Source organism: Corvus moneduloides, chromosome W (assembly GCF_009650955.1).
Source record: "Corvus moneduloides isolate bCorMon1 chromosome W, bCorMon1.pri, whole genome shotgun sequence".
NCBI classification, from domain to species: domain Eukaryota; kingdom Metazoa; phylum Chordata; class Aves; order Passeriformes; family Corvidae; genus Corvus; species Corvus moneduloides.
The window spans coordinates 6,696,031-6,709,633 of NC_045510.1; the positions used below are offsets into that span (position 1 = coordinate 6,696,031).

Here is a 13,603-nt window from a genome sequence, read left to right on the forward strand (position 1 = left end):
AAGTGGGATGAGGAGCAGGAGGGGAGGAAGGAGGGATATGGGAAGAGCTGCGAGGGAATTTGTGCTTTTCTTTTACTTTCTGATCCATTTTATGCAAGTCCCGAAGGACTAGAGCTAGAGGAAAGAATTTTTCTTCAGAGGAGTCCCCTTTTCGCTTTAAATCAGTAATCTTATCCCCCACAGCCTGCCAGAAGGCAGGAGATTTTAAATTTGCGGGAGACACTTGAGGAAGGTAAAAGAAAAGCCAGCGAACAAACTGTTTTAACAGACCCTTTGAAAATTTAAACCCACTAACTGAAAGGGATTTCACAACTTGGGAGAAAAACCTCTCTTTGGGGCTGAGAGAGTTTTGATCCCATCTCTCTCTCAACACTTCTTCCACCCGCCACCCGCAAAATGAAAAAAGAAACAAAATATTAGGGGCCGGGGATACTCACACAAGTTTCAGAAATCAGTTAAAAGGCATCCGGTCCCAAACTAAAAAGCACAGGTGGGGTTCTCCGTGGCACGGCTGCTCTCCAAAATCAGTTCAGTGCAGAATCAGTGGGAGTTAGCAGCCTTCTCTCAGGGCACTGCTCCTAAAACAGAGCGGACTGCACCGAGAGGCATCGGCAAGTCCAAAGTCGCTTCTTCTCGCTGTCCACCGACAGCCACAACGTCGCAGGGATCCACGCGCGTGAGCCGCATGCTTAGTGCGCCAACCTAATGCAGTACTTGTGCTCGAGGCAGAAGCTCTGGCGAGCCCCCGGTTAGAGAGAGTCCAGTTGCGTTACTTCTGTGCGTCGCTGAAGCGACTTTGGCATCAAGAAAGGTGCTGCTGGCTGAGCTAGCTAGCTTGCTTCTCAGCAGAGGAAACACAGCAGGAGCCGATGGTATCGACTCAAGTTAGCTTGGAGACAAAGAAAGAGAGAGGCTGTTCTGGTCTGACACCTAACAGGTTTATTGTTAGAAGTTTCGCAACCCGAACAAGCTTGGAAGGGATGGAATGTGATGGGATGCCCCCCCCGAATCTTGTCCTCAGTTTTATAGGGAATTTGAAAACTGCGGCGAAAGGGGAAAACAACCAATGAGTTACAAGGCAGGGGGAGGATACAATTTAACAAGAACCACTGGGGGAAACTGAGAGGCGGGAGTTATAACAGAGAACCAGTGAACAACCGAGTAACCGAGAATTTTCCCGAACCGGGGGAGGCGGCTTGTACCCGGGCATAGCCCGAGGGGGTTTGGCTTAGTCTTCTGAGCCGCCCATCGACCCACCCTCTTAGTCTGCCTCTTCGGGAAACTCGATCCAGGGGATGGGCTGGGATTGATTGGCATCTCGCTGCCTGAGTCCCGCAGTGGGCTGGGTCACAGCAACAGGTGAGACAGTAGTTTTAAAAGAAAAAAAGAAAAAAAGTTGGGGTTTTATTTTTTTTTTAATATATCATCATAGTCCTGAATGAAGAGGGAAACTCCAAGTATCTACAAATGTTGAAGTGTATCTGTAGCTAGACTGGGCTACCTCATGAAACATTGGATTCACTACTGAAGCAATAGATGTCTCTTGTTGTCCTTTCCATGTAGTATAGTGGTGGATACAGGCTTTCCACCTATTTGCTTTGCAGTATATTTATTTTTAATTAAACCTTCTTGGGGTTGTTATATAATTACCTAGGATCAATGCAGGACCACAATAGAAAACTAGGAATGTGAAACAAGTGCTTGCTTTTATCTTTGCATTTTATTCCTTTGTATCATCAGACACCATTCCAAGCATTTTTAGATCATGTAGTATTTATGCTGAGTAGATTAGGAACTGCTATTAAGTTTGACCATAGTGGCAAAATAATTTTTTGTAGTTTAACTCTTATCTCCTACTATGCAATTATTGGACAATGAATTAAGTACCTATTCTTAACAGAAAAGGCTTTCGTCCATAGCAGTTCTAGACTGTCTGCTGCTAAAGCTCTCTCAGCAACAGCTTCAGTCTCACAGATTTTATGTATTAAAACTCAAGTTGGCTTGGTCAGATAATTCTTGGCTCCTCTTTATACATACCCAGGTGAAATTCTCTGGCATATCTGTTTCTAGGTATGTTGACTGAAGTCTTTCTAAAGCTTACTAACCTATTGTTATTATCAGGTAAGCCTGTGGCATCATCTGCAAAAATATGGTCTCTCTTTTCATAGCATGTATTTAAAGCAATTAAAATCTGACAAATGCTGATAGTCCTTTCAACAGGATTCAGAATGTTGCAATATTTTTGTGTCAGTGTGACACAAGTAATTGTATGGTCAAATGCAATCTCCATGTCCCACTGATACACAACCTCAGAAAGATGATGAAATGTAATGCTTTTTTACAAGAAATCACTGCAATATTTCAAAAATGCATTTTGTTATAATGTGACTGTTTCACAGTGTAATTAAATCACTGGAGAGTTGTTTCAAGATCGCATTTCAAGACTGAAGTGAGGGAAGTGGCTGTGAAATTCTGTTACAGCGGGGATTACTGTAACACGCATATATCAAACCAGGAGTCCCGTGGAAAAGAAATATATATGGACGGATTCTTGTTAGATGTTTCAGAGATGTTTATTTCTCCAGCCGCATGGCCGGAGCTCTGACGAGGAACTCTTACAGTCTGGACCGAGTGTCCTTGCCTGTGCAGGGAAACACAAACCAACCAATGGGGAACGAGGCTGACCAGGGGTAGGGAAACCCCGTGCCTCCCCTCAGGGCCCCTCTCCCAGGGCTACATGGCAGGGGGAGGAGACCCCAACATCTCACCCGTTTATTTTTAACAAAAGAGATGTAAAACTTAACATTGAAAACAACAAGGACAGTTTCAAAACAAAACAAGCCACCCTCCTGAGTCTTTGAATGTCCAAACAGATTCTGTGGAACATCTCAAGGCTGACAGAAGGGAGACAGGACTCTGTGGGCATGCTTTGTGGGGAAACTGAGGCAGGAGAGGGTTTAATTTCTTCCCTCCCCCTTTTCATCCCCCACTTGGCATTGGAAAGGGATTTTTGGGGAAACAATTGGCAAAGGTATGGTTTTGTGAGGGAAACCATGGATAAAAAAACTGATTGGGAATACACTGGGGGTAATAGGATATAGGGTAAAAGGGAAAGGTGGGATTAGGAAAGGGAGACTGTAGGGGGGACTTACAATGGAGATACTGTCTAACATGACTACGATTTTTAGCATATATACTGCCTTTTACAGGAACACCATCAGGCCCAGTGACCTGCGATGCTTGTAACCCTTTTCTACCTAGTACAATTTTGAACTCTACTACTACTCCATCTCCCAAGCTTGGGATGCATTTTTCAGGGTTATTCTTTTTAATAGCAGTTCTATGCACGAATATGTCTTGCTGGTTGTCACACCTTGTTATAAAACCATAATTTTGCTTAACATTATACCACTTTACTATTCCTAAAACCTTAGCTCCGATATTTTCCTTTTTCCGAGTGGCTGCTGTTTTCTGTCTCGCTGCGTTCTTGCTTTCTCTTTCGCTCGCTCCCGTGCCAGAATTTCCAGAGCTGCTCGTGCCTGTGCGCTCTTCCCGGGGCTGCGCGAGCCGAGCCGGGCCGCGCCGCTCAGTTCTCCATGTGTCGCCTCCTCTGGTCACAGCTTCACTGCCGATGCCAGGCGCTGCATCTTGGCCGAACCCCCGAGCGATGACCCTCCAGCGCGCGTCTTGGCTGGGCGTGGCTCTGCTCCGCCGCCACCGCAGCCAGCCGCCGCCCGCCCGCCGCCCCTCTCGGTCGGGCATTCACGGGGCTTGCTCCACCATGCTCTGCGTGGGGCCGGGCAGGCTCCACCGGGTCGTCCCGTTCCCGCCGCGCCTCGCTCTGCCGCCAACACTGCGGCTCGTGTGGCTCCGCCCGTGCGCGGGAACCGCCTCGCTGCTGCTCGCAGAGGGCTCGGTCCACGTGGCCGAGGCCGCACGGTCCCTGAGGCAGGCTTCCCTTCGCCAGGACACAGCTGACATTGCTCAACAGTCTCGGTAATTAAATAATATTCACGAAAATATTCTTCCATCAGCACATATTTTGACTCAAAAATTAACTGTGTCCAAACGGTGTTCCAAAAGTCTTTGGTAAGAATTAAATCCCAAGAAACATAGAAAAAGTTCTTAAACAACCATGAAAGGAAATGTTTCAGTTCTTTTTGAGCTTGAATCAAGCTAAAATTTACAAATCGTTGTTAAAGAATCATTTTAAGATAAATGTCCATATGCAGCTCTGAGAGCCAAGAGTCTTCCCACGGTTCCTCCATAGTTTAGATATGGAATAGAAAAACAAAACCAAGAGGAGGAATCCAAAGTTTCTAGGGTTTACTCACACATATCAGTCGCTTAGGGATCGGGGATCATTCTGCCCGCATTACCCACCATTTGTTACAGCGGGGATTACTGTAACACAATGCCCCAAACCAGGAGGCCCGTGGAAAAGAAATATATATGGACGGATTCTTGGTAGATGTTTCAGAAATGTTTATTTCTCCAGCCGCATGGCCGGAGCTCTGCCGAGGAACCCTCACAGTCTGAGTTGAGGGTCCTTTTGCCCGCGCCGGGAAACACCAACCAACCAATCGGGAACGAGGCTGACCAGGGGCTCGGGAAACCCCGTGTCTGTCCCCTCAGGGCCCCTCTCCCAGGGCTACATGGCGGGGGGAGGACACCCCGACAAAATTCTAGGCAACATTGGACATAGAGTTACCATACTGTCTGTAGTCTAAAATAAACTATTTATGTGGTCATTAATCCATTCAACAAAAAGATTTAGGAGATTGGGACCTTCAACCCTCAGGTAGTCACATAGGGCATCTAAATGCTATGGATTGTTAAAGAAACTCTTCTGTTGACAGTTTTTTAAACTTTTATAATTCACTTTAAAAGAGAAAAAAATACTAGCAAAAAAAACCCCAACAAAACCTAATACCTTGTCTTTAGTTGACAGGCTCGGTTTTAGAAGATGCCTGGAAAGAAAAAGGAAAGAATGATATGGAGGAAATGATTCAGAGAATTGAAAATGTTGTATTGGATGCAAACTGTAGCAGGTGAGAAGATAAATTTGTTTGCAGTATTTTGCTTTTATATTAAACAGAACACCCTAAAAATCTTCAAGAATAATGACCATGTCCAAAATATTTCCTTAAAAACTCTCATTTACAAAAAGTAAGGTGATATGTTGGTCACTTTCATGTAGCACTTGTGGGGGGAGTGGTTCTTTCATTTTTGTTTTGTTTTTTATCTTTTACTAGAGATTAATGTTCCACTTAATGAGATGGTTGTGTATATTTGTTTTCTGTTTGTGTTTTCTGTTTGTTTGGTTTAAGTCCTTCTCCTCCCCTCCCCCATGAGCCAACCATTAGCCCAATTATTGTTTAGCACAAATCATTCTAACTTTTGTGCTGCTTTTGTTTATTTCAGAGATGTGAAACATATGCTTCTGAAAGTAGTGGAACTACGATCAAGTAACTGGGGTAGAGTTCATGAAACTTCTCCACATACAAAAGCTACTCCTGAAAATGACCCTAACTATTTTATGGTAAGAATGTACTGATATTTCAGTTCCTTAGTTTAATATGAATTTGATTCATAGACAATCACATTGCTAAAAGCTACGAACATCTGTCTCTGAACTCATATAACTTACTGTATAACTTTATTCTTAGAATGAACCAACATTTTACACTTCTGATGGTGTTCCTTTCACTGCAGCAGATCCGGGTATGTCCCCTGTTTTCTCAATCTTTAAAAAGTTGTAATTATGTCCTGTTGAAGTACATAAAAGTTGTTCTTAAAATATCTGAAACTCATACAACTTAACAGACAAAATTATGGCTTAACTCCTGGCTTTGTGTAACACATGCCTTATTCTGTGTTAAAAGAAGGTAAATGTTTGAAATGGAGAATGTGCAGTTGAGTTCATACAGTTCAGAAGAATTTGTGCCATAGTCCTCAGCACTTGGTTTCCCCAGGTCTTCTTTTGTTTGTCCATTGTTAGTAGCAAGAGGGTTTGTTTCTTTCTTTCCTATAATCTGAGCGCAACATGGCACGACATCATTTGAGGTAAAGACAACTGTGACTACCTTTGTTTCTTTGGGAAGGTAGGTATCATTCTTGGAGTTTGATTGATGTCCTGAGAAAAAACTGTAGTGGGAGTTTTTTCGATAATATATTTCATGCCATTTATGGTTTCATTAAATAGGCTATTTTCAAACCGTATAGATATATGTTAATTTAGAGGACTAATATATTACTGGGTCTCATTTTTACTATGGCAGATTACCAAGAAAAATACCAAGAACTGCTTGAAAGAGAGGATTTGTTTCCAGATTATGAAGAAAATGGCATGGCTTTATCAGGACCTGGAGATCAGTATGTTTTCTTTTTGAGTGATAGTTGTTGTGGGGTGGTTTTGGGCTTTTTTCTAACACTAGTTATTTTTACTGCAAATTTAGGAATCCAATCTTGTAAAAAATGAAATTAATAATTATTATTTAGTTTTACAATGGAAGTTATGTGTTTGTTCAGGTGATGCTTTAAAGTGGCTACCTGAAAACAGAGGCTAGACAAGAATAAGAGAATAAAAGTAGGTATTTATTTAAAGGGCCTTCAAAGGTACACCCTGGACAGTCAAAAGGCTACACCCAAGATGGACCCTGGGTCACAGGATCTTCACACTTTTATAAGTTTGGTCTATTTGCATATCAGGGTTAATTCTCCAATTATAACTTCAGTTAATGATGTAATTACCCTGAGTTTGCCCCTCCTCTTCAAAGGCTTTAGTTTACACATTTTGGGGCCTAGGACAATCAAGTTGTCCTTGAAGAGCAAACCTAGAGAGGCTTTGTTATGTCTAACCAGCAGGCGAGAACGGTAGTTAACAGGCCACACGAAACTTCAGTTACACACTAGGCAGTACAGGATTTGAAAAATATAAACGTTAAAACCTAAGGCATCACAGGTATAAGTTGGTTTGTAATCACACAAGTTTGAAACATTTTATATTTATCCAACTGAGTAGGGCAATTAAACTTCATATATTTTTGCACATGTGCAAACATACTCTCTTCTGCATTTTAGAAAAAAATTTTCAAGCAAAATGATGCATCATACCTTCAGGTGTTGGTAGTGAGACAACCTGAATTCATTCTAGCTAATTACAAAATTTTCAGTGTCTTTCAAAGGGAGAAGGTTGTTAAGGTTTTCTCTTCAGGATAAGTAGTATTCCTTCAATTAATGGTAAAAGGGGAAGCAGTAGATGGGAATATAGTCTCACTTTCTGACACCAGTTTATAAGAATTTGATAGGAAATCAGTGAAAGAAATACAGTCTAAAATAAATTGCTCTGAGCTCTGTACTGGTTGAAGGAGGACTTTCAGATCATGATTTGATACTCAAAAGCATTTTCAGTGTTGTGTTCATGTGTGATAAGAGTGCTAGTCTGGATCAATGTTTTTGTTAGTAAATTAGAAAATTTTTAGATGGTACCTAGCTGAGGGGAGTTACAGGAACTTTGGAAGCTAAATTAGTGATGTAATCAGAAATCAACAAGATCATACTGTGGAAAAAACTACCCTTGTGAACTGTTGTGTTTAGAACAAATTAAATGCAAAATGAATACAGACAGCAGTTAAACATAGCAAATCTAAAAAGTGGCATGTGAAAGACTGTCAGTCAATCTTCGTGCAAGGTGACTGTGGAACCTTCTTTGAAGGCTTAAGAAAAGTTTAGACAAATCTATCCTGATCCTCTATCAGCTATTTCTCATGACTGACATCAGGGAGAAGGGTTCTTGAGTTTCTTCTCAAGTCTACACTTCTACAGGAAAGGAAGAACAAACAAAATAAATATATTAACTGCTTTAATGTGCATGCTGATTCCCTTGTTTGGAACTAAAGCACAGAAGGCAATAAACTGTGCACCTGAAACTAATGCATACTTTATGAGAGTCAATAGCTGTTGATTTCTTTAAGGCTGTTTAGAATTATACACACTATCATGTTCATGCTACAACTCCATTGTCCTAGTTTATGGTGATGAAAACTCCAGTTGGACCTAGAGAAAACAGGGAACACTCAAGTTATTTCTCAGTATCTGTGAGGAGAAAAAAAAGCTTTTAAGTGATCCCTATCACTTCCCATCTTGATTTTTTTGAAACTCAGTCTCCACTCTGCACAATACTGATTATCATTAATGGGATACAGTCTTTTCTGTGACCTAAATGAGACAGATCTTTTCCGAAAGACTGGTTAACATGTAATAGAAGGTAATGCAGATACAAAAGGGAGGTGAAATAAGGTTGCCTTCTTTCATATATCAGCAAATAGGAATACGGATTTTCTCTATAAATATATTTTTCTGACTAGTGTGCAACCAAGACAGTTGATTCAGTATTTGAACTGTGTAGCGGGTTCAGTTCGTAAACCAGGCAGAAACACCAATTGAGTGTAGTGGTTCGGTTCGAAATATCCATTACTTATTTATTTTGCTTCTGTGAGATAAGAATTAGGAGAAAGCAAAGCAGGCACAAAACTTAAAAGAATATAAAGAAGTTCATTAACAGAACTAAAAGAAAGAAAAAAAAAGTCAGACTAAACCTTCAGAACACTTCTCCTCCCCCCACCTTTCTCCCTTCTCCCACTGACAACGTAAAAAGACAACCCTTGAGATTTTTTCAGTCAGTTTACCACCTCTGTAATCTTTTTCAGTTCACTTAGGGAGAGGAGTCTCTCTTGCTCATGCTATGGAGACACCTCCACAAAGAAGTTCTCTCATGGCTTCAATGTCACAGCAAGACAGCCACCCGGGTTGGTTCTCTGCTCACATGTGAAAGTCCCTTCCCTCATCTTACAGCTTTCCCCACAACTGTTTTCGAGGGTTCAATCTTGAGCTAATGGGGTACCATTTTAAGGATGAGCTGTTCAGAAGTAAAGGTTCTCTTCACCTATCTCTGGGAGCATCTTCATCTCTAGGAACAGAGGTCTTCTTCCCTGGGAGCAAGGGTCTTCATCACTTTCATCTCTCTCTGTTCAAGCTTCTCATCAAATCACAGCTACTTCAACATTTGCTTATTTCAGCACAAGTACTTTTGCTCACAATTGCAGTTTGAACACTCCACCCCCCATGCTTTCATGAAATTACAATGGGTACTCCGATGTATCATAGTCCATCACCACAGCTTTACAACAGAATTTCAGCTTCTAGGTTTGAAGCATCTCCTCTTTCTCCTCTCTCGGGGTTTCAGCTCTTCCTTCTTCACTGACTTTGGTGTGTTTATGGTGTTTTCTTCACGTGCCCTCACCCTTCCTTTTCTTTTGACTTGGGAGAGGATTGATGTCTGCAGGCTTCATCTGTTCTGGAGGAATCTTACAACACTAAAAGGGTTAATCTCACCTGGACCCCGCAGCTGGAATTTGCTTATCGCTGTTGGTCACATGATCTTTGCAGGGCAGCAGCCTCAGATGAATCTTCGGCTGCACTGGGTGAGGGCCGGCCTGGCCGAGCCACGCCGCCGGGCCACCTGCACGGAGCAGGGCTGCGAGTGGAACAGGGCCGCACGGCTCCAGGATGGCTGTCTCCTGCCTGGCCTGGGCTGCACTGAGGGGCTGCGCTGGGTGTCCAGTGAGCAGAAGCGGCTGAGATCTTAGCCAAGCCGCACCACGGCCGACCCGGCCAGGCCGTGCCAAGCAGGGCCTGGCCCGGCCCCGCTGGGCCGTGCCGCAGGCCCCCCCAGTTACCTGTCCAAAAGCCAGAAGCAAGAGAGCTTTCCCGGGGTTTGTTCGTTCTTAAATGTGGATCACAGAGGCGTGTCAAGCTTCTTAAGTGGCTTTAAAAAGTTGCCAATATTCAAACTAGCCAGTTGATTGGTTCTGTCAGGTCTAGAGGAAGCTGTAAGCACCTCTTTGCAAAAGAATCACTTCTGTGGCTGATGGAGCCCTCTTTAACTAAAAACCCAAACTATGCTAAACCATGACAAACTGGGACATTAACCAACTAAAATTTTGCTAATATGATGCTAATAATATTTTTTGTAAATGCATCTGTGCAAATGTGTTATTACGTTTTTGAAAGCTTGTATTGCATTATTGCATTTTTTTGTCATCTTGGAAATATTTCTGTCTTTTAACCTGTGGGCAGCCTAAGATGATCTAAAATGGTGACAAATACTGTAGTAATTTGTACATATCTATGCCGCTTTGGGATTTTTGTTTGTTTTCCTAGTGCCCATAAGCTCTGTTTTATCCTTGACATCTATGTAAATATTTCACCTATTTACTGTTTCTGAAAATCTGTACATAAACTTAACAGTTTTGGTGGGGGGTTTTGGTTTTGTTTTTTAGGTATTTTAATGACCTTGATAACAAGATGGATCCAGAAATTGAAGAAGCATATGAAAAATTCTGTCTAGAATCAGAACATAAGAGAAAACAGTGAGATGTTACACAATAACGTTAGTTTATTAAACCAGTTTAGGTATGGTTAGAGTACAGGGAGACAAAAAACATTTGTACCAAAATAAGGAAGTTCACTTCCTCCAAGTACTAAAGTTATTCAATTTCCATTTTGTTAAACAGAATCTGCCAAAACTTATAAACTTATGTCCTGTAACGTAGTGTTGTGTATATATCACAATTTATTTTATGGACAGGTATATGAACAATGTTTGGCTGCAATAAAATTGATTTTAAAAGTATCGTAATGGAAATGAAAATTTAATGGGGAGCTGTCCCATAGGATTACCCTTAGGGGGGAAAAAAGAGGAAGAATAAATCAATTTCAATTTAATTGCTTGCTTGGTTTAGTATACACTAGGACATATCCTTTTTACCATATACAGGATCTGGTATTTAACTTTTTTTCTGACTAAAGAGCACATGATCAATGACTTTTTTGGGTTTTTTTCTGTAGATCACAATCATGAAATCATGATAAGTGGTTTGTGAAGGGTTATTTTTGTGGGGAGTTTTGGTTTCCTTTTTCCTTTTCCTTCCTCTTCTAAAACACATATATGTGAGGTCTGGACTCTTTCCTAGAATAAACATGTTACATGTTGATATGTGAAAAACCAAGCAGTTTTGGAAGTCAGATTCTTTCAAGACCTTTGGTTCAGGTAAGCTTATTTTCAACTTTTACAAGCAAAAACTATCCTGTAATTTGCTGTGTTCTTCAAGACTACATGAATATATTTATGTTTTAACCCATGCTTCTCCACGAGTATGTGCAGTGCTTGATATATTTTTTGAAAGTATCTAACATGTCTAATCTTTCAGCAATCCTTGTCACTTTCTCCATTATTCTAGTTATTTTATATAGTTTAATTTTGTATTTTGAGTAAACTCATATTTCATAAATGTTAACATTCTGAAGTCAACTGTGTCTTGGTTTGAAAGACAGGTATCTGCTAAGGAAGGCAGGAACCTCCCTTAGAATGGAAAATGTAACCCCATTCCCTCCCAATTATTATAATTTTGAAATTAAGGAGCTTTCAGGCAAAGATATGAGAAATAGGAAAAACAGTTCTTTACTAATATATATAAAACAAGGTAAACAAACAACAATAACTATGTCAGCATCAGGAAAATTAATCCTCAAACACCAGAGGTTTATGTCCAAAAAGGAGACAGAGGAGTCCTGTTACTTTATTTGAATAAAGGGAGAGGTCATGGGCATTTCCCATGGGGTCTCTCAAATACTTGGAGGACACAGCCTCCTTTTTATCCTAATTTCCCGGCAGCATTGCCCTCTCTCTTTCCCCATTGGCTGAGGTACTTGAGAGGTACAGACTTCCCAAATCGCTTAATACAAACCCCTTTCTAATGTGTAAACCACCCCCCCTATTCTTTTCCTTGTGTCTCTCTTCTTTTTCTCTAAATCCAAGGATTAGCAGTCTTGAGTGAGTAACAGTCTGTGTCAATTTAGTGGAATTCCTACGGAATTTATGGTTCCTCCCATTGCTTCTTTCACCTCTCAGTATCTGGCTTTATCTACCAGCAGACCCACAGTTTGTTTGTAAAGACACCTCCTTCTCATTCCTTTCACCAGTAACAACAAACAGAACCAGAAACCCAGTGACAGCCTTCTCGGCTGTCAGGCACTTTCCCCTTTGGTGTAGTTATGGTCACAGCCGGCAGGGGCGCTGGCGGCTCCCGGTGGGCAGGGCAGGTGTAATGATTCTCCCCGCGGCTGCAGGGGGCACTGTGGCGCTAGCTTGGGGAGCACGTGGTAATGACAGCTTAGACAAGCCAGGAAGGGATGGAAGAAAGGCTTGCTTCACAAACCCCCAGGGGCAGCTGATCGCGGTGCCTCAGTGGGACCCTCGGGAGCAGCAAACTGGAACAGCAGGAATGAGCACAAAATCCCGGGTGGTAGACAAGATGTATCAAACTCCATAGCTGCAGTGGGAACCCCGAGACATCTCAGCAGGAAGGGGGTGTGTAGCTACAGTGTAGCGAAGACTCAGGGCAGGGGTAGGGCAGCGGCGGCCCAGCTCTGAGCAGGGCAGGGAAAGGCAAGCTCAGTATCCCAGGGTTTTCCCCTGAGGCACCCGAGCAGATGGTGAAAAAAAGTCCCACTTTTAGTGAGGTAGGGTGTTAAATAGGGTCCCAGTACAATGGCTGCTCCAGCAAGCAGAGCTCCACTCACGGTCGAAGGAAGGCAGCAGAAGGCAGAACCCCACAGTGGTGATGAATTCTCCCCACAGCAACTGCAGCTTCTCTCCCCTCCAAATGCTGAGAGCACAAGAGAGCTAGGGGCTCCACCCAGCCCCTTTTTCCCAGTCCAAATCTCACGGCATCTCTGCCCTACACAAGAAAACCCCAGGTAAAAGAGTAGCCAGATGGACCCCTCCCCCGAGCTGTCTTTTGTCTAAGTATCCAGTCGTTATTGTCTCCTAGCAACACTATGGGGTAAAATTCCTTAAGAGAAAAAAGAAAACAAAAACAAAAGGAGAACTCCTAACACCCCAACAAACTGCTAGTTTTTTTAACCGATATAATCATGTTAGTCTTCCTAGGATATACCATTGTGACAAACGAGGTTCACTCTCCTGTGAGAATTTAAAGAGTTTAATATAAAGACAATAAGAGACACATAAAATAAAGCAAAGGGATAACGGCCGGGTGCCTTGGCGCTCTGCTAAGAGCACACGATGCTAGAGGTGAGTCCTTTTTATACCATTTTTACTGTCTGTTCTCTATTCATATTAAAACTTTTCCTGGAGCTGTTCTGCATGGCCACTCCTTGGTTCCGCCTTTTTAGAGCATGCGTAGTCTTCGGCCTTGTGGTTTTATTTCTTTTGATTCTTGGGGTTGGGCCCGCTAGGTAAGAGTCGATGGTAGGGTGGATCTCTTAATTCTCCAGACAGTCAGGGCTGATTGCAGCTTTGGGCCTCTTTGCCCCCCCGGGCAGAGCCGTGATAAGGGCTCTCGGACTCTCCTGGCCTCCCGTTCTCCGGGCAGAGTAGCCTTTGGGCCCTTTTGTTCCCTGGACAAAGTGTTGAGTAGCAGCTTCTTGGGCCTCATCCTCTGTTCGCTTGGAGGTTATCTTACTTGCTCACACTTGCTAACATTCTTGCTAAAAAGAGAGAAAACTACATCCACAC

The 13,603-nt window shown here is 42.4% G+C and overlaps 1 protein-coding gene across 1 annotated transcript in view; it reads left to right on the forward strand.

Annotated features, from left to right (window-relative positions):
• The window catches only part of LOC116437450 (polyadenylate-binding protein-interacting protein 1-like), a 49,873-nt gene extending 39,377 nt beyond the window's left edge, over window positions 1-10,496 (forward strand). The window contains exons 7-11 of the mRNA XM_032095096.1: window positions 4,945-5,051; window positions 5,425-5,542; window positions 5,670-5,724; window positions 6,282-6,375; window positions 10,344-10,496. Coding sequence (XP_031950987.1) covers window positions 4,945-5,051; window positions 5,425-5,542; window positions 5,670-5,724; window positions 6,282-6,375; window positions 10,344-10,437 — 468 coding nt within the window. The 3' untranslated portion in view covers window positions 10,438-10,496. The remainder of the gene's footprint in view (window positions 1-4,944; window positions 5,052-5,424; window positions 5,543-5,669; window positions 5,725-6,281; window positions 6,376-10,343) is intronic.
• The last annotated feature ends 3,107 nt before the right edge of the window (window positions 10,497-13,603 follow it).